Genomic DNA, 24,242 nt, shown 5'->3' on the forward strand with positions numbered 1-24,242 from the left:
GAGTAGCACTAATCTGGCAATCAGAGGTAAGCTAAGCTGTTCCACTGTTATATTTCTGAGCAGCTCACCTGTTGTTGAGACACCCACTTACCCACAGCAGGAAGGGAACTAGAAGAACATTCAGCAGCAGATGGTAGCAAAGTATATTTATATTGCAACACACCACTGGCTGTACAAACTAACGCTGGATGCAAAGAGATAAAATGAATTGAATAAACCTTTCTCTAAGAGATTCCATGAGGAGCTAATTCACAGAAGCATTAAAAAACTTCTATTAGACATTCAGTCCACAGTGCCAAGGCCAGGTTTTCCTTCTCTTCAGCTGAGGTAAGTTTGAGCTCTTTCACACTGACAGTGCTGCCACTCCAAATCTGCTTCAGTGCATCCAGGTATGACAGAGGAAAGCGCAGTCCATGAGGAGTTTGCTGAGAGGGAAAAAGAAATGGGGGAAGAGAAGTCACTTGAGCTGTGTGCAGCAGCACATCCATTCTAACCAACAGGATGGCAGGATGTAGGTGCTGATCAGCAGCATTCCTTTCCCACTTCACATGAGGATCTCTGCATCCTGCAGATCAGCATCACTCTGGCAATTTTCTTAATAAATGGAAATACAGCTGGAATATCTTCTAACATGAAGGGTACACTTACATGTTCCAGCACCCCTTACTGAGGCAGGGAGACCTAAGGTGCATATCATCCTACCTGAAGAAGACCATCCCTACCCACAGGTTGTTTAAAGGGATATTTTATCATGGCTGGAGACATTAAAGACAGGAAAATAGATGTATTTGGGCTGGTCTCTTCTCACTGGTGACAGGACGAAGGGAAATGGCCTCAAGTTGTACCAGGGTAAGTTTAGGTTGGATATCAGGAAAAACTTCTTTACAGAAAGGGCTGTTAAGCACTGGAATAGGCTCCCCAGGGAGGTGGTTGAGTCACCAACCCGGGATGTGACAAACCTGTGCTCCGTCCTCACTACCAGTATCATTGCCATCCATCCCCATCATGTGAGTTTCTCTCCTGTTCTTTAAGGAATGATAGACATACACCATTTCCTTGCGAATTTCATCCTAAGAGACAGCAGGAAGGAAACAGTTACTTTTTAATGATCTGCCCCATCTGACCTTAGATAAAAACCACACAACTGCTGTGCAGAACATGGACTACATTTAGTTCTCTAGGTCTCACGCAGAAGGCAAGAAGGTGCCATAGTGCTACTTGAAAACAACCTCACAATCTCCTACCAGATCCCACTGGGACGCAGTACCCAACCAAGCTCTACCTGCACGACCCTCTGAGACAGATCAGTACAACGGACCACAGCCTGAAGCACAGAAAGGTGGCCCAGGGGTTGTACTCACAGAATCCTCTTGATCTGGCTCCACTGTAATTACAGCGTGATCCCTGAACTGCAGTCTGATCTTGCTGTCTAATTTTGGCAGTTTTCCACCTAAAAAAGCAATTAGAAAGGAAGGAAACCATATAAATGGTGCAAAGTGGCCCTGCTGCACCCTGCTCTCCCAGCCACTCTCTAGTACTTAGATTATTTGTTATGTTCTCACCAGCTGTCTCAAACAAAGCTCACACTAGACCACAATCCTTGCCTGCCTTAAAACACAGAAATCATTAAGGGCAGAGATAGCAACAGCACCGCCATCACATCAGCAAAAGGAGCTGGTGTAAAACTCAAAACCCACCTGGAGTTAAAGAGTCAGAATCGCATCCCAAGCACGGTGGCAAACGGTTCATAATGAAATCCTTCCTCATGTCAGATGATCTCAGTTCTCCAGTGTTCTCCAGACGGTCCGCAAGCATCCTCAGAATGCTACTTAGTTTTTTTGTTGAGTCTGCTATATCCACCTGCTAAACGTGCACACAGAATTTCCTTTCACTTGAATTCAAGCTAAACCGAGATATTCCTAAAGAAAGAGGTGCGGTAATGAAATAATCTGGCAAGACAGAAGATTGTGGTGCTCAGAGATATGATTTAGCAAAGGGGTGTTAGAGTTACGGTACACTTGAGCTGGACCAAACCTCCAAACGGTCACCCTGAAGTCCTCAAAAGAAGTGGCTGTACTGCCAGACAAGACAGCACCTTGGCACTGAGCTCTCAGAGCAGACCAGTAAGACCTGAGCTTGCCTCAGTGCTGAAGTTCCAGCCGGACGCACTGCTTTTCCCTCAGACCTGCCCACTTACCATAAGCAGTTTCCTTGGGATGCTTGTCCGCAAGGCCACATCCTCTTTTGCAGTACTGAATACAAGGCCAGGAATTGCATCCAGTAAGAAGTCTCCCCAGGAGCTGCAGGACAGGAAGAAAATAATCATTACTACAATGGCTGCTCTGAAGTAAAACAAGTGTACTTTCTTTTTGTGTGTTGGGCAGTGTCGTTTCACACGCTTTTGAAGCACTTCTATTGCTGCAAGGAACACATCCAGGGCTATCAACATCCCACATCAGCAACTACCTTCAGGTAGCCATTACTGTGACAGACTGCCCTGCTTATAACAAATGCCACCATGCTTGTCTTCCTGCCTCAGGACGAGGCCTGGACAAACCTCACCCCAGCACACAGTGCAGCCCCTTTGGGCTCAGAGCCTGAGATTCCTCAAGGTGCCATTCCATCAGCACTGGGAGTGCTGAGGAAGTACCGAGGAACTGCCCTTAACCCACAGAAGGCCATCAGGTTTCCAGCAACCCTGTTATAAAGAACTTGTCTGTCCGACACTACCTGACACACAACTCTGTATGGATCACACCGGACAAAACCTGTTCTGCAGACCCAGGACCATTCCTGCACACCAATGTATCACAGAACAAACCCTCTTCCATCAGCACACCAAAGCACAGTTCCCATGGTGTCACTCTCCTGTCTGTTCTGTTTGCTGCACCAGGGATGAGAAAAACACCAGGCCAACAGCAGGAAGGTGGTGTTCCAACAAAGGACAGGGGGCAGGAGGTGAAGCAGCACTTCAGCTCGGGTGTGCTTTCAAACAAAGGCAACACAGCTCAGCACTAACACTGCCACCTAGAGAATAAAGGAAGTCAAACGCTGCAGCAGCCATCAGTGTTGATGGAAAATAACTTTTTGCCTTCTCATCAGAAGAGTGTTAATTAAAATCAGTAGAACCCATTTTTGATGATGGGCTCACACAGCTTCACCTCAGCCTTGCTCCAACGCAGAGAACTGCCCATGTTAAGAGTTACCAGTAGCGCTGACATCCCGGCCTTACAGAACGATACACCTCCTGGTTAGAAACGCATCTTAGATGCATCTAGAACAGGCCAAAACTTGTTCTGCCCTATGCTGTGCCAACAGAAATCCCTCCCAGTTCTTAACACAGGCCAATGGCTCCAAACACACCACAGGACAACAGCTGATAGGGCTGCAGCAGCATTTCCATGCGTGATGAAAAGGCTTCAGTGGGCACAAGCATTAGAAACATGTCAAAGGAAATCTGACTTGCGTGCATGGGGTAGGAGATGGAAAACACAGATAAGCAGAAAACACAAAGCAAAGGAAGAATGTGCTGCAAGTCCATCAGAACAGGTGTGGGTGACTATGAAACGTGGGAGAGGAGATGAAAGGAGCAACCCCTGACTCTGTCTCTGGATTATGAAATGCACGGCGACTTCAGCCACTGCTGAGAGATTTTTCAACGCGACAGTGATCTTCCTGCTGTAATATTCCCTTCCACATTAAAGTCTGTTGATGATAAACAAAGTAGCCAATTAATACGTCACTGAGTTTGCTGAATAAAAAGCTTGAAGCAGCCTTGTGTACAAGGAAGCGTTTCCCTCCTGTTTCCTCCAACCTCCACAACTGGAATTACAGCTACATGAACACTGGCCTAGATTCTGTCACTAACAGCAGGGCACATAGGTGACAGTGGGGCACCTGCACATATTCCATTCCACTGCATTTCTACAAGGAAATGCCATGCCCTAATCCGTGCATTACCTCACAGACAAACAAAAGACAGAAGGGCTGAATGGAATAAGCACAGAAAAGAGCTCAGCAGAGTTCATTACGAGGTTGTATTTTAACAGCAAGACATCACGTCTTTGAAACGTGGGCTTCAGGCCTGCACTATTCACACACATCACCTGGAAGATAAAAGCCACTTTCAGAAAAGCAACACAATGAGGAAAAGTGAGGAGGAATTACTTGTTTTGGTAGGTACTGATGGTCACGTGTGTAGAATGAGATATCCCAGGAGGTGTGTCAGCTTGGTGAATCGTCCCTCTTGGGAAGTACAGCAAGTCACCCGGCTGCAAGAAAAGGAATTGATACATTTAGGGCATGGTCTAAATTAAATCCCCAGACGGATACACTTTAGACCAGGCGGTCAATGTAAGAGAGAAGTGTGCAGCACGCCCCTGAAGTCCAGCCCAACATGTGGAAAGGAAAAAAAGGAATTGTAACTCCCTAGGCTTTGCATCAAGCAATATTTCCTGACCACTGAAAACCACTGTCAGATTGCACAGCCAGTAAGGTCAGCACCATTACAACATAGAACACTGTTCCTACACTACCTACTTCCACAGGTAAGTCTGGACACAGGAAAAAAGTGGCACCTTGCCCACACAGGCCCTGCTGATGGGACACAAGGTAGGGAAACTAAGGAGGCTTTTGAAACAGGGCAGCGCTGTCTGCTGGTAAGTGACCCCCTTCTGAAGTACAACTATATAAACCACAACAGGACAAGTACCAAATCACAGAATGACCCGGGTTGGAAGGGACCTCAAGGATCATGTAGTTCCAACCCCCCTGCCTGGCAGGGCCACCAAACATACACCTTTACTAGATCAGGTTGCCCAGGGCCCCGTCCAACCTGGTCTTGAACACCTCCAAGGACGGGGCATCCACAACCTCCCTGGGCAGCCTGTTCCAGGGCCTAACCACTCTCCTAGTGAAGAACTTCCCCCTAACATCCAACCTAAATCTTCCCACTTTCAACTTAAATCCAAATATCCAGCCATCAGAAAGGCTGTATTCATTAGCCCTCATTAAACGCTCTTTTTTATTCCAAATAACAAGATACAGCCCAACATTTAATACTCAGGTTTGGAAAAAGAAAAAAAAACAACGTAAGTCAATACAGTCTTTTAGTTTATGCTTTTGCTCATCAGTCAGGCATAACATATGTCATAGATTCACCAGAACAGTGACAAAACTTTGCCAAAGTGTACTAGTGCACAAATGGACCAGCAGTTCAATTATAATACCTTTAATATGAATTCATGCGTGGGATTCCCAATCCTATCTTCTGATTCCACATTATATTCCCGAGCTAAGGGCACCGTTGGTTTATAGAGCCGCCAATGCTTCTCGCCTTCCAGCTGGAGGATGAACACCTGCAAAGGGCCATAAATCCAAGCACACAATGAAGCTTTGCTTCCCCACTACGCATTCAACTCATCAGAAGTGTTAAGGCATCACCTTACTTGGAACGTCAATGGAACCATGCCAGAAACCAGAGACAAAAAGCAAACACAGTGACATAGGGTGCCTCTCTGACAGCAGAAGAGACATATTTCATCTGCCCTGCGCTCAGCTACAGCACAGGGAGCAGGATTCCACTCCTGAGGAATCTATAGATGTCTACAATGCAGAAATCTACATCAGAAGTATTTTTTAGGCCTCGCTTAGAGACAGTGGGAAGAAAACCTGTGAAGTAAGATCTGCTTTACCCGACCTAAGGTAGGATTCTCTTGGAATCCCCATTTCTCCCTAATTACTTCAAAAAGCATTAGACGACTAATTTAAAAGTAGCATCTACCACACAGATGTTCAGAATATTAGGTGGTAGAGCTCTTATTACCAATGACTGACACCTAGAGCACCCTAAACACCTTGGGGTGCTGTGAGCTATGGGGGCTAATGACATCTGTCATAATCTGCAGGTTCTAGAGCTGCTAAAGAAAAATGAAATGTACGTATTTAACATGGGGGGTAAGAAATGGTACCACAGCCCAACTTCAAGAACTGCTTTTTTAATGCACTGGTTATTTGAATGTTTCTTTTAGGAGCACAATGTATGTGATATCGCCATAAGACACCTTAGTACCCATTCAGTAAAAGTAGAGAGGGGGAAAAACAACAACCAACCAACCATAAAGAAACACTTGTAGTTTTATAACTTCTCAGTGGAAAAACATTTTTCTGTAAGAAATTACTTTATGAGAGAGGGGAAGAAAAACAACATAGAGCCAGTACCCTGCCACCAGCAAAAACCCATGTATAGTCTCACAGACAACGTGCTGCCCTACCTCGACATCATCGTAGTGAGGGGGAAGGCCCTGGGACCCCTGCGGAGTAATATAGACATTTGACCCAACCAGAGACCCGAAGTAGCACTCCAGCTTCTCTTGAATCTTCCACAGCTCCTCCTGCAAAAAGAAAAGGCCATGTTACTGCTGGAGAGCTCAGCCAGCCTGGCTGCTGCCCAGCCCACAGCCTCCCTGTCTACTCAGGGGTTCTTCTAGGGAAGAACCAATTGGGACACTGAGGGTGGGAAGGGATTGACAGGGTTAAGCACAGAGGAAAATACACCAACCACCATCCCATGAATAACAAAACACCTTGAAACATATGCATGACTTGCATTATACTAACTACTACCAAAGAGACCACACAAAGGTTAGAGACCTTTTTGCAGTGACTCCAATTGCAACACTTTGCAGGTACATGATCATGAAGATAAAGCATCTCTAACGTGTCTTTTTTATATCACTTAGATATATTGTAGCACACATATCAGTTTATTTGTGTGTGGAATAAGCCACAGATTTAGAGACATTCAAAGCAAGCACCTTTGGTATCTTTCAATCTGTTAGAACTACTTTGCTCCTCCACAACTGAAGATGTACATTAAAATTTAACAGATGCATGTCAAGAGATGCTTCTAAACAACTTCAAAGCACAAAGCTAGTGAGGTGCATCACAACAGATGCTGGAGAGTGCTGATAAGACTTCACCTTCCCCCCATTATCACTCATCTGTGCTAACAGAGGCAGCAGTTACTAACAACACGACCACACCGCCACAAAACCTTCTAATAGCCAGACCTTTAATTGATCTGCTGGCTTTAGTTAGGCAAAATGAAGGAGCCAAAATGGTAGGCTTTTCAGGAGTTAAGAGCTGTACATTCCTGTCCTTAGAAAATACTTCTTCATTAAATTGCAGACACCACAGGACAGAAAAGAACGACTTGAATCCAATCATAACCACCTGAGTCCTTGACACAACTGTGCAGACACCACTGCCTCGTTCTGAATGCTTTCGATTGGAGAAGCATCAAGAACAAAAAAGAGAACAATCACCAAAACTGAGGTACAGACTCATGGTACAATTCAAAGCCAATTCACTGGAAAGTACTCTGGGGTCCTGCAAATATATTACATTATTTTACACCTTACCCTCCATTAAACTGCCATAAATGCTCTATTTGCACATGAGTACAATGAGACAAACACAAAAGCAGATGGTGATAAATAATCATCAACATTATGCACTCAGATCTGTTTGAATTTTTATGTGACAAAGCAAATCCTTAAAAGAGAATACTTAATTTTATAGCATAACTCAGATTTTTTTTCTTGCTGCAGAGCACTGAAACACGATGGGCTGTGAAAAATGATAAAGCATGTTTTAATTAATAGTTTATATATAGGTTTCAGCAGGCCACCGATGTCAGCTCCTTCACCTGGACCTTCTGGAGGCAGAGACTCTGTCCAGCATGCCTCAAGCAAAACACACTGAATTACAAAATGCACATTAGCTTTACTTAAACCTGTGAAATGACCCAACCTTAAACCTCTGAGGCTGATGGAACTGTACGGTTGCCTTTTTCTGGTCGAAGTCCTTCTTCAGTTGTGCATAATTCACTTTGCCTTCTTTATTTAAAACCTTCTTTTTTCCATTCACACATCTACAGATATTTATATCACGCCCATAGCACAACCCTTGACTGCACAGCTCCTTCAGATCTGACAGCTGGAAGAGGGACTGGTAGTAAGCAGCCAGTAGGGGATTGTTTCTCTGAACAAGCAGTGGCTTTTCTTCCCAATACTCCTTGAAAAACACCTCTGGTTTGATGGGAGAGATCAGGCTTGCAAAGAGGCTGTCTGGGCTCTCAAAATCCATGACTGATGGCAAACAAGCTGCTTCCATCTTTGCTCGTTTGGACTGCACTTCCATCCCCACCTCAGCATGCTTCCCTCCCTTCTTGGGCATGGTCCTGTTCAAGAGGAGAGAGACACAACAGTCAGCCAGCACCATAACCTCACGGGTCCTGCACAGCTCCTCCTGCCTTCTCCAGTGTGGTACAGAAGCACATTGGGAACAGTTCTACTTTCAGTTGCTCACTATTCTTTCCAAGTGGCAGAAAAGAGAATACCCCCAGCAGACCTCCAACCAGCTTTCTGTTCTGCTGTCGCTCACAGAAACACCAATCCCACACCTGAATCTATACAGTAAAATTGTTTTTTTTAATAGCTCAGATGTAAGAGGTTTAATAACACGCAAAAGGGTGCAGAGGGATAAAAGATAAGCTTGCACCTTATTGCTGCACAGTTACCAGAGTGCAGCTCTAGCAGTACCTACAAAGCAGGCGAGGGAACACCTGTGCCAGAATCACAGCACACACTTGGAGCACAACAGGCAGCAATATCAAGGAGGGAAACATGGGAACAGCAAGGACAAATTTAAGAGCTGGATGTTGAGAGGGTAGAAGGCACCAAAGAAATGAAAAAGCCAAAAGCAACCACCTTGTGCACAGAGCACCTGCCTGAGACCCACATCTCAGCCTCTCTGCAATATCTGTACTGCATTTGGCACAGCCAGCTCTGGTAAAACTAAGTTTACACAAGAGAGGGAATGCTTTAGGGCCTCTCTGTGCCATCACAGCAAAACGTACAGTGGTAAGGCTCTGCCTTCATCTCCACACAGTTGTCAAACTGTGTGGTTTACGTAGACTATAAAGAGAGCTTTTTAATCAAAACATAAGCAGTTAAAGTTGGAAGTGATTTGCTTTGTTTTTTTCCAGACAAGTAATCTGCTTGTATACTGTTATATAAAAATAATTAAAAACAAACAAACAACTGCCTGCAAGCCTCTGGTGTCTGGCTAACTGCAGCTAGAGGCCTGTCTGAACACATCTGTGAACCAATAAGAGCAGCCTCAGCTGCTGCTGCTTTCATTCTGAAGTAGAAATCATGGCTTTGCTCTCAAAAAATACATGCTCTCACGCTTTTATTTACACAGATCCCTTATCATAGAAAGACAAAAGTTGGAAATGATCACTAAGATCACCCAGCCTACTATCCACATCCCTCAGGGCCACAGAAACACAGCTCTTGAACACCTCCAGGGATGGTGAGACCTCTGCCTCCTTGGGCAGCCTGTGCCATTGCACTACCACTCTTATGGAGAAGATTTTTGTCCTAATATCCAACCTGACCTCCCCTGGCCCAACCTGAGGCCATTCCCTCTCATCACTGTTACCTGGGAGGCCAAACCCCTCCTCACACAGCTTCCCTTCAGGCAGTTGTAGTGAGCAGTGAGGTTCACTATTCACTCCCCTGAGCCTCCTCTTCTCCAGACTGAACAATCCCAGCTCCCTCAGCTGCTCCAAAAAGGACTCGTGCTCCAGACCCCTCACAGCTCCACTGCCCTTCTCTGGACAGGCTCCAGGGCCTCCATGCCTTTCTCGTAGCGAGGGGCCTAAAACCGAACCCATCACTGCAGTGCGGAGCACAGGGGAAGCACACTCCAGTACAGGTACACACACAGCCCCCAGCTCCCTCACACAGCAGACAACCTCACAGCTACGGCAGCTCCCGCATACAGCGTCTCACCGCGAGTTCCTCCGGCAGCCGGGAGCCACACGTGGCTGCTATCAACGCTTCTTCCGCCGCGTAGAGCAGCAGCAGCAGCAGCAGCAGCACAAACACGTGCAGAGCTCACACGACCCGGACGCTCCGCTCCCCCTGCCCGGCGCTCAGGCCGCGGGGCGGAGCTGGGGGAGGCGTTCAGCGGCCGCCGCAAAATGGCGGCTGCGTTGAAGTGCTGTGCTATGTGCTGGGTGAGAGCTTTGCTCTGCTTCATAGGTAACGAGGTGCCTGGGTTATATCTTGTCACGGCTTACACCGGGCACAAGGTGGTTGTGCAGTGCTGCTCCTCTTGTGGTTGGATTGCTCTTCACACAGAAGTAATTCCCTCCCTTGTGCCCCGCCAAACAAACACTGTGATTCAGGGATGGTTTTGCGTTCCTTGAAGTGCCAAAACTCCTATCTCCTCAATGGAGAAAATGGCACAATATAATACACTGAAGAAGGGATTGGGGGAGGGGGGAGAGAAAAGTGAATGCAGTTCATCATATTCAGACCTTGTGCCTTAACTTGGATCGCTTTGGTCTCCCAAAGTATCGTGGTCTCTTGGCCATGAAATGCAGGTGGAGCACTGTGGTAAGCTTTGCTGGGCTGAAACTAAGACTACCCCAATTGTGCAAACACTGACATTTCCCTGTCAAGTATTTTCCTTCACTGGGCTGACACTTCAGAAGAGAAGATATTCACAAAATATCAAATTCCTTCCACAAAAATTACAAGGCTTTGAAGAGTGAAGTGATTCTACACTTCACTGTTCAAGAAACGTCTGGATGTTATGTTGATGCATATGATTTAGCCGGGAAGTGTTGGTAATGGTTGGACTAGATGATCTTCTAGGTCTTTTCCAACCTTAATAATTCTGTGATTCTGTGATTCCAGAGTTGGAAGTTTGCAGCTCCATTGCCTGCATTTACACTTCCAGGATGTTTTCTTAATACAGATGGGTGTAGCAGCAGAGGCTAAATATAGGGAGGCCACATCCTGCTCTTCAGCTGCAGACAAGGAGCCATTAGACGCTGTTATTTCCAACAGTCCACAAAGTACCACCAGTGTAACTGCTCAAATACCAGCAGGGTGAATGCAGGGTGTCCAGATAACCTGACCACAAGTATTTATTACCATCCCTTTACAGAAGGTAAAACAAACTTCAAAAGAAGGTCATGTGGATTTTAGTCAGGTAATGCTCGGGAAGCCCTCTAAGCAAAATAATAATAGTAGTGTTAGTAATATAATGTAATAAAATACATTTTAAAGTTATTTTACAAGAAAGGATCTGTGAAGTATAATTGATCCTGGTATCACCCCCATCAGTGCACTGATAAAATTGTAAGCTTTGCTGAGAAACATTTGCAGTGTTATCATTACAAGAAACAATCCCCACTGCTATCATAATGAAATTGCTAGATGCTGCTTACCATGATGAGAACACCGCCAAAGGTTACATTCACAGTTGCAAAATAAATGACAGTTTCTTCCATCAAAGAAAACTAAAGTACTTTCAGGCACCTGTATAGGATGTTCTGGGAAAGTGTGTGTAGGTATGAAACCTTTCTCTTATATGCTTCCATGTGTGGGACAGTTTGGTGGCTGGTCTATGCTGGCCTTGGGCAGGCCAGACTGGAAGCTCCTGCTGCTGTAGATCCTATAGGTAATTTAGAAGACAGAATTACCTTGGGTTGAGAATCATTTTAAGTATTATTTTTTTCTGTTGGAGACTGAGGATTCACTTTTGGCTACAGGATAGATACTTCTTCCTCTAAGGCCGAGAAAGAAACAATGTGAAAACAATCCTGTTACATGAGCTCATACTACAAGTTTAGGACACACATCTGGAGCAATTAGATGGGATCTTCTCGGGAAATCTGGAGCATCTGTGCAGGATGCGTTCAGAATAGTGGTGAAGTAACAAGCGTGTCATGGTAATTTTTTTATATCTTTATATTGCACATCTGCTCAGCTTGAGCTCTGCTGTGCCATTGCTGTTGCCAAATCCCTGTGTGTCCTTTGACTTTACGTTCCCAGCATTGTCATGCCTGGTACGGTTCTCCTTTCCATGACAGGATTTCCTGGAAGAGTATCAAAGCTGCCTTAGCTCTGATCATTTGTTTGGCAGGGACTTGGCTGCCAGTGTACCCACTCATCCCATCAGATTTCAATCACTTGGGATGCAATGTGTCGCTAGCTTTTCCAGCTCTGTAAATGAGAGCTTGACAAATGCAGCTTTCTGAAACAGTAAGAGACATTACCATACTATGAGCAAACAATAGCAGAGCAGGAAAATCAAATAAACCACAGAGCAGTTCAGACTTCCAAATTTATTCCCATTTCCTAATAATCTTAACCAAGCCGTGACCTTTTGATGTTTTTTGCCACCACACAGTATTATTTTGAACCAACTTTGTAAATTTAAACCCACTTCATTAAATGACAGAGAAAACCAGGAAATGTAAGTGAAAAAATGTTTCTTACTTTGAGAAGTCACAAAAAGTATTCTTGATTCTTTTCCGGAGTTGTGAACACTTTTGTTCTGTCCCTGAACATCCTTATTTCAACTTTCTTAGCCAGAAGTGCTACTTTCTTAGCCAGTACCCTTACACAGTAAGGGTATTTCCATGCAGCATTCATTTGGGAACAGCAGGATTCCTGTACGTGGCTTTAAGCAGTTAGGCAGAAAGCAGGTGATCAGCATAGGTCCACGTGAGGCACGGGTGTGGGGGTGTCACACGAAGGGCACACCTTGTGTAGGTGATGCTATTTACTCACAGGGAGGTGGCTGTAAGACCCCGAGTGCAGTGGTTTGGGTCATTATTCCTGTGCTATCTTGGGGACTGGTGAGCAAAATTCCTCCAAAATAGAGGTCCTTCTCAGTAGTCTAGTGGAAAGCCAGGGCAGCTGATCAGAAGCAGCTTTCTCTTGAGGCATTGGTTATGTATAGTGTACAAAGACTCATCAGCTCTACTTCCTGCTTTCTGCTGGTCTCTAATGCACCGCTAAGTCACAGTCTCTTTCCCCATTTCTTTACCATCAAAGAGCAAAGGCTCCTGAGGTGCAAACAGGTTGTCTAGCAAAACAGAAATGCAGTAAGTGAAACTGGGGTAGGGGCCATTGGAAGGCGATTGGTGCTGACTGGATAACAAGTGGAAAGCAAACAGAAGGGCTGATTAAAGAGGAATGGTTAGAGCGTAAACGGACACTGGATAATACATTGGCCAGGAGCTGCTAACTGTTTAGGTGTGTAATAAAGGGCTCCCTTAGTGAGCAAGCTGCTCCTGTGATACTGCAGCAGTAGCACGCACATTGGATTGCCCCAATGAATGATGGAGCAGTCCAGCTGAAAGATCAGACCGTGAGAGTTTTTCCATCAGCAGTTTTGCCGTTAACCAAACCAGCCTTGGTTTGACGCAGAAACCAGTTTCAGAAGCTTTTAACCCTTTCCTTCGCTGCCGTCGCATTATCCACATACCCAAGATAAAATCTAGCTTGTAATGATTTTTGTTCATATGTACAAACCCCAGTAAAAGAAGTTGAACACAATATACACACTGGGAAATATAATCCTGGAATATGTGTCAATGACGTGATTGTTCTGTAGAATAATCCTGCCCACATTTCCCTTAAAAGATCTCTTCCTCTTGATGCGAGCTGTGCCCACATTGGAGACACTGACTGCTCGCGCTCGAGTTTCATTCTCTTCACAGCGGTCGGTGAAAGCAGGCAGGTCCATCTCAACATCAGGGTCGTGGTAGCAGCCGTCAAAAGCCATTGCTTGCACTGCATCAATATTATACATTCCTGAGGCCTGGCAAAAAAAATAAAATAAAATAATACATACATATATTATATGTATATATATATAGTTATTGTGAATCTAGCAGGAGTTGTTTTAGTAAATGATAAATAAATAAAACAGAAAATAAACAAAGCTTTCTCTCCAGTGCTGCTCTTCATATTGCAATCATTGGGAGAATGTGGCTACCTCACAGAGTGCACTTACCACAGATACTACTACCTGTGGGGCCTGGCCCCTTGTGCAGCACACATGCAAATAAAGGCATATATATAACAAAACACACTTGTCTGAGTGATGGTTGCCAGCTGACTTGCATGTGCCCTTGCTTGTGAAATAGAAAAATCAAACTCTGACTCATCTGTAGATCTGTGGGAAATTACTTCAAACATTTCCTTGTTTTTTGATAGGATTATGAAATCGTGTGGGCAACATATGCATCCTTTGTGTGTTCTTCCACTTGCAATATTCCAGTGAATGGTTTCACATGTGGGGATATTAATGAAGGATTGAAGGATTGTTTTTTTAGATGAGTGCATCATGGAAAGCAAATGTTTGACTTGTGAACATTTCTGCTTCAGGCACGCTTTTTGAAAAAGGACCTAATCGTTCATCTGGTCTCAGGACAAAAATAAGTCATTAAACCCATCTGCCTAACTGAAAATGAGGGAGTAGAAGAAGGATAAATAAACTCTGCTTTACAGGAAACAGGAGGAAACATCACACGAGTATAGTCTGGGATACATTTCAGAGGGAGAAAAAAAAGACAAAAACAAAGACAAAAACATTGTCTTGGTTAATAGGAAAACTGAGAAACAAAATGAGAGGTACTTTCCTCTGTATGAAGAAAGACAATAATAATCAGGAGTTGTGCTCCCCAATCTCTGTTACAAGAAAAGGAAGGGAGAGTAACTTCGGACATTCTCAAGATCTAAGAGGATGATAAATTCCTTCCTTTCAGCCACAAAAAAGTGTGAAACAGGAGAGTCAGAGATTATCACATTTTGTATCAGGATTACTCTGTGACTTCTGTGATGATTTAAAAGGCAACAAAATGCAGATGATTGTACCTTGCCCCTTTTCTTGAGTTGCTTTCTCTCTTCAATGGTGGTGAGATAGTTCACTGCTGCATATTCGATGACAGATAGGAAGACAAAAAGGAAGCTGATCCATAAATACACATCCACAGCCTTTATGTAAGACACTTGAGGCATTGAGGCACTTACTCCTGTGATGATGGTTGACATTGTCAGCACCGTAGTTATGCCTGCCAAAGAAGAAGGGGAGGTTATCATAATACAGGCCAGCTGGTTCTGTTTAGCTCATCACTGAACGCTTAGACAGCACAGCTCTGTGAAGGCAGGTGACTGAGGCTGCCTGAGAAGTAGAGTTACCTATGTAAGCCAGCTATCAAAAGCAACACTTAAACAGTCCTATCTGCCTCCACTCAGTGCGTGCAGTCAGAGCTTCGGCCCACCATGTTCAAGCAGTGGGTTCACAATGCTGGTGATTCAGCAGCACAAGGAACACTATCTGTGACAGCTTCTCTATGATTCCTGTAGAGCAGTGAAGGCAGATTTGTGGTCTTGCTTCCTGGAACCAATGTCTCTGCTATATACTTTCTCATCCTCAGAGTTTACTAATAAGTCACCAGCTTCCCTCCCCAGCCCTTCTAAAATAGTACTTCTTGGCAACATATGTCAATTTGTATATCTCGGTCGTAATTTCTTGATTCTGAAAACATTGTATAGTAAAAATGCTATATCCATTGAAACTACAGAATGTTGACTTCAGTGTGTCTAGGATTTCAACCTCATCTTTTCAATTTCTACTCTGATGTGACTCTCTTCACCTCGCTTTGCTGTGTTCTGTCTTGGAGAAAATAATAATTATAATTAAAATAAAATCCAACCCAGGCCCTACTTTTAATACAGTGAAAGTGACAACATCTTAGTAACCTCTGTGAGACTGCAGTGGCAAATAGCATGGTCTTTCACTTGGGTCTCACTACAGCCTCTCTCCAATTCTATGCTAGTTCAAGTCTGCCAGGATATGCAAGAGTTTTCCCTTTCTCTCTGTAAGTTCCTTACATTGAAGGTTGGAGTTTAGGATATACTTTATAGAAGGAAATCTGTTTATTAAAATTGTGTGTACTTTAGGCTAGAGAGCTAAGCTTTATAAACTTCGTTGATAACATTGCCTATAAATTATGTATGCTTATGCTAATTGAATGTGTGTTATTCTTTAAACTCCCGATGCATAACCTGTTGAATATATAAATTAATGAACATGATCAGCAAAAACATTTTGGCAACATTACGAGTGACTTACTGAGAATTTAAACTTTCTTTTGAAACATGAAGTTGAATTTCTTACAAATAAGTTAGTAAATGCATTAATAAAACCAGGTATCATAATTTGGTTTTAGATTCATGTATTTATATATCTTATATTAATATTTTTAGACTCCGCTAATAGAAAGGCTGATTAATGTACCTTTAGATAAACATTAAGTGCTGCCTGAGTACGGGATGTTTTGTTTCTTAAACAAAGACTCTCAAAGTTTTCACTTCATATTTGTCTTGTGTAAATAAGAAGCTAAGATAACTTCAAAATCTCTCCCCTATCCATTCTATGCTTCCCAAAAATCTCTCCCCTATCCATTCTATGCTTCCCAAATGAATATATGGTAAAGGTTTACCTAGTGATACCCTGGCAGGAACGGCTCTTCTGTCAATCCAAAAAGAAACCCAAGACAGCATCACCATAAGCATGGCTGGGAAATACGATTGTAGCACAAAAAAGAAAATATGTCTCCGGAGTGCAAAGTTAATGAAAAGTCGATTGTACCAGCCTGTTGGGAAAAAAAGGAGAGGAAAAGGTTGGGGAAGAAAATGAGAACAGTGTTGTGACCTCTGTTTACCAGCCCTGCCTGGGCATCCACATCAGTAATAGTAAATACCTACGAAATATCATTGTTACCCTGCTTTCATATAGTGATTTTCAAACTGACTATCTATACCTCATTAAAACACAGGTACCGTGGCAAAGAAGAATTGCTTCTTCACCACGAATGTGTGCCCCATATTTGCCTCGTTCAGATCTGTTTGCCTGCCCAGTGCTGATTCTAAAGGAAAGGGTGCCATCTAGTGACTTCTGGGGCACACTTTGTGCAGCAAAGCATGCGGGCATGGGAAAACTGTATATAGTGAAGTGAAAAGAAGGTAACATCACTGGCTGTGCAGCATCTGCCTTTTCATATACAACTGCAGACAGAAATGAGCCTGCATTGGAACTGTCATGTCATCACAAAGAGTCACTTAATAAAAGAATATCTTAGCAATTACTCAATTTAATATTAAACATGCCCTATGTTATTTCAGGGTTTCAGTTTTAAAAGCAATTGTCTTATAAATGGTTTGACATTGTTGCTCCCTTGGAGGCCAGGGAGCTCCAACCCCTCTGAAATGAATAGTCTCAGACTAGGAAGTACAGTATTTTATCTGGTTAAGCAAAGTCTGTTTAAACTGCTTACATAGAGAAATATTTCAAAGTTTTTAATTGCATGTACAAATATCTACAAAGAAAATAAAAACCACTTTGCATGAAATTGAAATCACAATGAACTCCTACAGCCTTGTGCAGTTTGCTAGAAAGTGTAGTTCAAGGTCTATAATGAGGAACAAAATACTGTATGGGGCAGACATCTGTATGTGAACAAGGTAGCCAAGGTAGAGGATTTTTTTCCGCAACTTCATGTATAAGAATGAAACAGGCCAGAAATTTGACCTCAGTAGGTTATAAACGCTCTCATGAAGAACTTTTAAAGTCATTAGATTCTTAACGACAATTTATAGATCAAGAAAATGAGATTTTAGATAATAAAACATGTTGCAGTTCCCTTCTTGGACATTAGATATTCAGGTAATGTGAAGAGAATCTAGGGCCGAGGCTAACAGAACAATGTGATTGACAGCCCTTGCTTTAACAGATCGCACAGCAATAAGAAACATTTACTAGAATTAATTTGAAGGAGAAAGACGGTCAGTATGGCTGCGTGCCCTTCTTTTCTAATGACAGGGTCTTACTATACCAGTACTGCTGTAAAATGCAAGTCCACTGGAAGCACTGAATTCTTCAATGAAAAACTGGGAGAGGGAGATGTGCTCATCTGTGCTCAAAGACTCATTTCCATGTTTCCAGTATAACATCAGATCATCTTCGTTGTACGCATCTGTGAGAAGGTAAAAACTAAATCATCTCTGCTGGAATAAAGTTTCTGCTTTATTTTCTTAGCAATGGGAGACCACTCAAACAATTTGAGAAAACCACAAAGTTACATTTTTAATATCCATTTGCCAGTTAGGTGATGTGGAAAAAAATATCACAAGCCATATTGTACATTGTTGCAGGCAGAGTCCTGTGTCAAGCCAGCAGCTCACACAACAGGGGGAACATGGGTGTAATCAGGGTCCTAGGGCACAGGAATGCAGCTTGGGTGCTGCCATACTGCCTGAGCAGACTGCCCAAGCACTGCCAGCATCTCAGCTCCCACTACAAACAAGAATAAATCTTGAGATATCAAAATGTTCTGCAGGACACAATTACCTTTGTCCAGTTCTACAGCTTACTACATATGACTGAGTCAGGGGTGGAAAAGCAGGCATTTCACGGTGACACAAGTAATCACTTTCATTCTTTCATGAGGTCAAATACTAACATCCTATTTTGCTTTTTACTTGCATTTTCTCTCAAATAAAGCATGATTTCTGATAAAGAAATATTTGGGATTGCAGTTTTGGAACATCAAAACAAAGCACAGTGTATGATAGTTTTTTCTGTCTTCCCATGGTTGAGTTATGGAAATATCTAAAACTGGATCCAAAGCTGTTTGCCCAGGGAGGTTGTGGATGCCCCGTCCTTGGAGGTGTTCAAGACCAGGTTGGACGGGGCACTGGGCAACCTGATCTAGTAAAGGTGTATGTTGTGGCCCTGCCAGGCAGGGGGATTGGAACTACGTGATCCTTTGGGTCCCTTCCAACCTGGGTCATTCTGTGATTCTGTGTGATTCTGTGATTCTTTACAGCGATACATTCCTGAGGTACTCCAGCTACTACCAACCAAAAGGTAGAATTACAGAACTTACAGCTTTCCAGTTCTAAAGAGCAGTTCTGGGTATCCAGAGGAAACCTACTGAAATCCATGAAACACATGGCAGAAACTGTTATTCTGCAGAAAGGAAAAGAAAAACAAGAAGTAAATGAAAAATTTCCCACTTTCTCTGGACTGTGCGAGCATCTGATTGAGATCCCCAGGCAACGTGCTGGTTAGAATCCTAATGATTGACTTTTTCTGTTCCTATTAGACATTCTAAAATTTCTTTGAGATAGTGATATAAAACTGAGACAGTGAGAACATACATTTTTAAAGACAAATACTTTTCCTCATCAAGTATGTTAGTCTCAATGTATAAACTCTTCACTGGTCTGGTCCTTCATTAACCTTTCATACATTTTGCTTTGAATGGTTACACTTAGCAAGATTTACAAAGGGAGTTCACATTTCTTAATTGATTTTCTCATAGACTGAAGTAGATAATTGTACAGATCTGAGCAAATAGTATTCCAAGTGCTATTTCCCCAGGTAGTATAGTTAGAGTATCTAATAACATCCAATAGCACAAAAGATAAGCTGTGATTTCTGGAAGACTGTTCTCTTCTTCAATACCATAAAAATGTTTTATACTCTAAAAAAATTAGGTAAACATAGACAGAAACATTAAGTTTTTCATTTCACTTGATTTTTCACAGATATTTAGAAGATAAATGTCCCCTAGCATATCAACCAAATAACCCTATAAGCAAACAATTAAAAGGCTAGAAGCAGCAATTTAAACACAGTAAATATTGTCAGATCTTCCTTTCTTGTCCCAGCTCGCATGTCATTTGATAATTTGGTATCTCAGTTTTCCCCAGGTTGAAGCAATTGAATTAACATAAGTGGTATTGGATACGTCAGTTATACAAGTGATCTTTGAGTACTTGTGATCAGTAATCACACTGTAGGCACATTTTTACATATATCAGGTTTTACTGGGTTAAAATGAGATGCTGAGATGTGATAGATCTTTAAAATGATGTATAAGACTTCCAGCTCTGTTTGTTATTGCTGTCTTTTAGGTATTGACTACAGATTCGTAAGGACAGCAATAAAATGTGGATTAAAAAAAAAAGAGAGAGTGAGAGAGTATTTTAGTACCAAATATGGACTTTTGTTCAGTTTTTCTTCAATAAAAGCCTGCATGCCAGGCACTGAAGAAAAACTGTGTAACTGCAGATATCTGGCACATAAGAATTTGGAATATAATCTACCCACTGTATTTTAATCTGTCAATACTAAAAGAGGGTTTAAATGAGCATCCAATTCTTTAGGAACTTATGCATTAACACCACTCTGACTACAAATGCTCTATGTGACCTTAATCATTTCAAAACCTTGGGTCATCAGCCTTATGTCACCCCCTTCCTCTAAGTTGGTAAGAATTGATAGAGAAGGGCAAAAAGAGGACAGGATCTGCCCTTGATACTTATGTCGAGGAAGAAATCTGCAGGCCTGTCAGGAGCTCTGGGGATTTGCCCTTCAATGGAATAGAAGTGACCCAGCACCCACCATCGGTTAATGAAGGGCTAAGGCGAGGTAAGGAAAGGAGCTGAGGGAACCAGGGCAACTTGTGAAAGTAAGGAGCCAGCATGCAAGTAGGATGTAGGATGCAGGGCAGAGGCTCCCATCACAGAGACAAACCACTCATACTGAGAGCCACTGCTGGAAACTGAGGTCCGTTCCCCCTGATTCCTCTCTTTCATGAAGCATAAAAGTGATTATAACAATAAAATTAATAGTTCACCTCATGGTTTCTTTTTGGCCAATGAGATTCTCGAACATAAAAGCCTTACACTATTTTAAAGTGGTGTATAGCAATTGTGAAGATTTCTGTATGCCTTATGAGGGGGTAGCTAGATTCATTTACTTGTTGGAACAATTATTACATAGCCAAAGACTCAAATACTTGCATAACTCTTCCAGCTATCCAGATTAGATGAAAAATCACCTCTGAGCACAGGGCTAATTAGTAACAACCTGGAGAGTGCTGATTTCTGCAATGCACAGGCCCCAGAGATTCTACCTAGGGTAAAGTACTTTCATTAAAACTATTTCTGCCACACAATCCACATCTGCTTATAATGTGTAGGTAGAAGGGAGGAACATTTAATGGCCTTGCTGTTCCAGTCCTGGAACTGCTGTGATTTGCTCTCTGTGCCTGTCCGCAGCCTTGATTCATATTAGTGCTATGTTCACAGGTATCCCAGAGTGATAATAGTCGAGATAGTTTTAACTGACTCAGGAAAAAAAGTAATTGTTCTTTGCTAATAATTTGGGGCTTTACTGCACTCAGCAGTAGAACTACTGCAGTACTGCTAAAACCACAGGCAATGATTTAACATTTAACAAACTTCAGTGGTATTTACAACAGATGAAAAACCTGCCATCATCCTCTGATGGGGAACAATATGTTAATAGGATGTTATCTTTAAGTTATCAGTCCTCAGTTTATGTTCCCACTGGTACTTTGAGAATTTTTATCTGTCACCAGTACTCAGTATCTAACACCAATGGTTTAATGACAATTAGTATCCTAACTGCAAGGATTTCTAGTTGTTTCTCACTGTACAGGCCCCACAATTGTAGCTGTGTGTTGTCTTATAAAAGAGGATTGTTCTTACCTTAGACTGAAGAGTACATTGCCATCGGGGTACACTCGGAGCATGACATTTTCCACAGTTGTATCATGGATGAAAGATCTTTTGGAGTGTACAAAAAACACATCAGGTACCCAGATCTTTTTTATCAGTCTTCCATCAAAAGTCATACTTTTGTTTTTGGTACTACGAAATGAAAGTCTCTCATCCTTCCAGTAATGTCTGAGATATAAAGTCATTGTGAAGTCCTTTGTTTAATTAAAAATAAAAGAAGACAATGCATGTTTTATTTGCATACAGTAAAAAATGGAACAAAATAACCAACACGTAAAGGAATGGTTTCTGCTATGGACATTACCTAGAGAAATAACATGGCTGCAAATATGCATGTGGAAAAAAATGGAGAGACAGCTGGAAATCCAGTCTGAGCCGCTGTGCAGCCTGACTGCTCTGTGCTCGCCTATCTAGCTTTTCCTTATTTAGGCAGGCATCACTCATCTTGATAGAACAATTACTTCTGAGAATAATACTGGAAAGATAATTAGGCCTCCTCCTGTAACATGCTTTTATACTTGTGTGAAACCCACTGATTTGAGTGAGATTGTAGATGACAACTCATAGCAATCTCAGCATTGATGATTCGATCTACACTTGGCATGGGAAGATACTGTAAATTAGATCTCTTTGCCAAGTTAAGGTGCCCAGCTGTTCTAGGACTAAGCAAACTGTCATTAATGTTTGGGTGGCACTACTGGTGATAATTTTGGAGGAGAAACAAATATCCTGCATTCCTCTGCTACATGTACTTAACTATAGTGGAGGGTGTTTCCCAGTGCTCATTTTTGTATTTATACTTTTGTATTTCCATTTGTTGTATCCACTGCTCCACCATAACAGAAAGGATGAGGAATATTAATATCTGCACAAGGAAAGGGCACAAAATACATGAACCTTCATCTTCAATAGAGCAGAGCACCAAGAGTTTATGTGGCAGCCTGTGGTTTCAACTGAATGGTTGACATTTCCAACAAGAGCACTCTGTTCTGTTCCTCTGGGTTAGTTAGGGAAATGTTCAACGTGTGCTTATACTTAACACTTACTAACATAAATGAAGATGACTTCCATGCTTCATGGCAAGGCTGTTCTCTTCTAAGAGTCCACTGTCTTTAAATATATTGTTCTTTATCATCCATCTGGATGCTTCTGAGACCCTGAGTTTTGGCTGGAATTCTTTATCTCACCAACTTACCATGTCAACTTCAGATATGCTGTCAATGCTTTCTACCTGCACATCAATGCCCACAGGTATTGGCGACCCTTCAATGCAACAGAATGAAAGAGTGATGAGGAACATATGTCCATATTTTTAAAGGGAAGACTCTGTGTTAACAACATGCAGAATACACCCCATACTGTCATTTGCTATGGTCTGTCCACCAAAGTGTGCCAATGAGAAACTCCTTGGCAACACAGTAAAACCCAACATTAAATAGTTGCAAAAATAAGGGCATACGACTTGCAGCTAGGCTAGTTATTGACATTGCAGTTTAGACAGCAGTGAAAGTTTCCTTGCGGTGCCAAAGCTAATGAACTGCTTGGAGTGCCGTAGAGAAAAGTTGAGTAAATATACTACTTCATCAAAGACCATGAAGCCTACTTGCCAGTCCCAACTCTTATTCCCACGCTTATAAACAAAACACCTATTATGCTTCCTAATTACCTTTAGTAACTTAATTATTTCATGTTTAGCATAGGTATTTGTGAAAAGGGGTTACTACTTGCTCAGCACCTCATAAGGGAGAAGCTGTGCACCCACTAAGCCTGTGCCAAGATGAATGTGTGTGCAATGTATTACTGAGTACGTAATTTATTTTCAAGTACAAAACACACTGAATTGCACCACTTTTTTTTTCAATACACCACATCACTGTTCCATGCTACTGAAAACGGCTGTGGATTTATAACAAAATGCAGACTGAATGAGTGTATTATAAAGTTGTATTTGCATTTTTGCAATAAAGGGATTAAAACTTATTAAAATTACAGCAAAGTATATTTCTTCCAGTCTCTTCAGTACACACAATCTAGAATTAAAGGCCTAATTATGTATCTATATAATCTTCAGCAAGCAAGTCATTCCAATTAAGTAACTGACTAAGCACTTCCCTACAGAAGAGGGAGAGGACAGAGATTTGTGCATATATGTGTACACACACACAATGAAGAATAGTCTGCACTGGGAATGAAAAATAAACCATTGTACTTGAAATTCCAATTACATTTGTAAAAAACAGTAATTTAAAATATTTTACAAACAAACATTAAAATATTACAATACAAAACATTAGTACAATGAAGTCTGAGCAAGCAGGAGATAGCAATAGCTCCTTTAACTTGTCTTTCTCTTTTTCTTGTGTTTTCTTTAGAGTAAAGCTAAAGCAGTCCAGAAATATCATTCTCCTGATAACCAGTCACAATACTGTGTCTCTTTTTGGAATTATCCTTAAAATAGCAGCCCTCGAGGATTATACAGCTGCCTCCAGTTCTTAACAGTGCAGATCTTGAACTATTTTTGAGGTATTTTAAAATCTGGCTCTGTAATCTCTTGATTTGTCTTGTATATTTTAATGGAGGGTTTGACCCTGCATAGAACAGATGAGAATGTGTGTGGAAAAACAAGGTAAATGGTGACCAGAGTTAGCAGGGCACACAGGAGCATGTCTCTACAATGACAAGAGCTGTGCTGCCTGGCTGAGAAATCATCTTTGCTTCTGGAATGAATGTGTGGCTCAGTCCATCTGCCAG

General features: G+C 42.2%; 2 protein-coding genes across 8 annotated transcripts in view; both read right to left on the minus strand.

Annotated features, from left to right (window-relative positions):
• Nucleotides 1-119: 119 nt before the first annotated feature.
• RIOX2 (ribosomal oxygenase 2) lies at nucleotides 120-10,005 on the minus strand. Of its 5 annotated transcripts, none has more exons than XR_014938513.1 (10): nucleotides 9,861-10,005; nucleotides 7,813-8,242; nucleotides 6,273-6,392; nucleotides 5,229-5,357; nucleotides 4,168-4,271; nucleotides 2,198-2,300; nucleotides 1,698-1,919; nucleotides 1,362-1,450; nucleotides 960-1,070; nucleotides 120-425 (listed from the first exon to the last, which is right to left on the minus strand). XR_014938513.1 is itself a non-coding variant. In XM_015878979.3 (10 exons), exons 2-10 carry the CDS (start codon nucleotides 8,236-8,238, stop codon nucleotides 261-263), a joined length of 1,413 nt encoding a protein of 470 aa, XP_015734465.2. In that variant the 5' UTR covers nucleotides 8,239-8,242; nucleotides 9,861-10,005; the 3' UTR covers nucleotides 120-260. The 5 variants fall into 5 exon arrangements, 3 of the variants coding, with proteins under 3 accessions (XP_015734465.2, XP_015734455.2, XP_015734445.2); XR_014938512.1 differs by having other exon boundaries at nucleotides 9,824-10,005; XM_015878979.3 differs by having other exon boundaries at nucleotides 1,698-1,863.
• A 2,188-nt stretch (nucleotides 10,006-12,193) lies between these two features.
• GABRR3 (gamma-aminobutyric acid type A receptor subunit rho3) overlaps nucleotides 12,194-24,242 on the minus strand; it is a 38,361-nt gene continuing 26,312 nt past the window's right edge. For all 3 annotated transcript variants that reach the window (XM_085526545.1, XM_085526566.1, XM_085526556.1), the window contains 7 exons: nucleotides 22,687-22,754; nucleotides 21,462-21,685; nucleotides 18,827-18,909; nucleotides 17,774-17,914; nucleotides 16,382-16,534; nucleotides 14,751-14,947; nucleotides 12,194-13,692 (listed from right to left, as the gene is read on the minus strand). In XM_085526545.1, the coding sequence (XP_085382671.1) occupies nucleotides 13,390-13,692; nucleotides 14,751-14,947; nucleotides 16,382-16,534; nucleotides 17,774-17,914; nucleotides 18,827-18,909; nucleotides 21,462-21,685; nucleotides 22,687-22,754 (1,169 nt within the window). In that variant the 3' untranslated portion in view covers nucleotides 12,194-13,389. The remainder of the gene's footprint in view (nucleotides 13,693-14,750; nucleotides 14,948-16,381; nucleotides 16,535-17,773; nucleotides 17,915-18,826; nucleotides 18,910-21,461; nucleotides 21,686-22,686; nucleotides 22,755-24,242) is intronic.

This window comes from Coturnix japonica, chromosome 1 (genome assembly GCF_054131305.1).
Source record: "Coturnix japonica strain WE chromosome 1, WE-NBRP24, whole genome shotgun sequence".
NCBI lineage: Eukaryota > Metazoa > Chordata > Aves > Galliformes > Phasianidae > Coturnix > Coturnix japonica.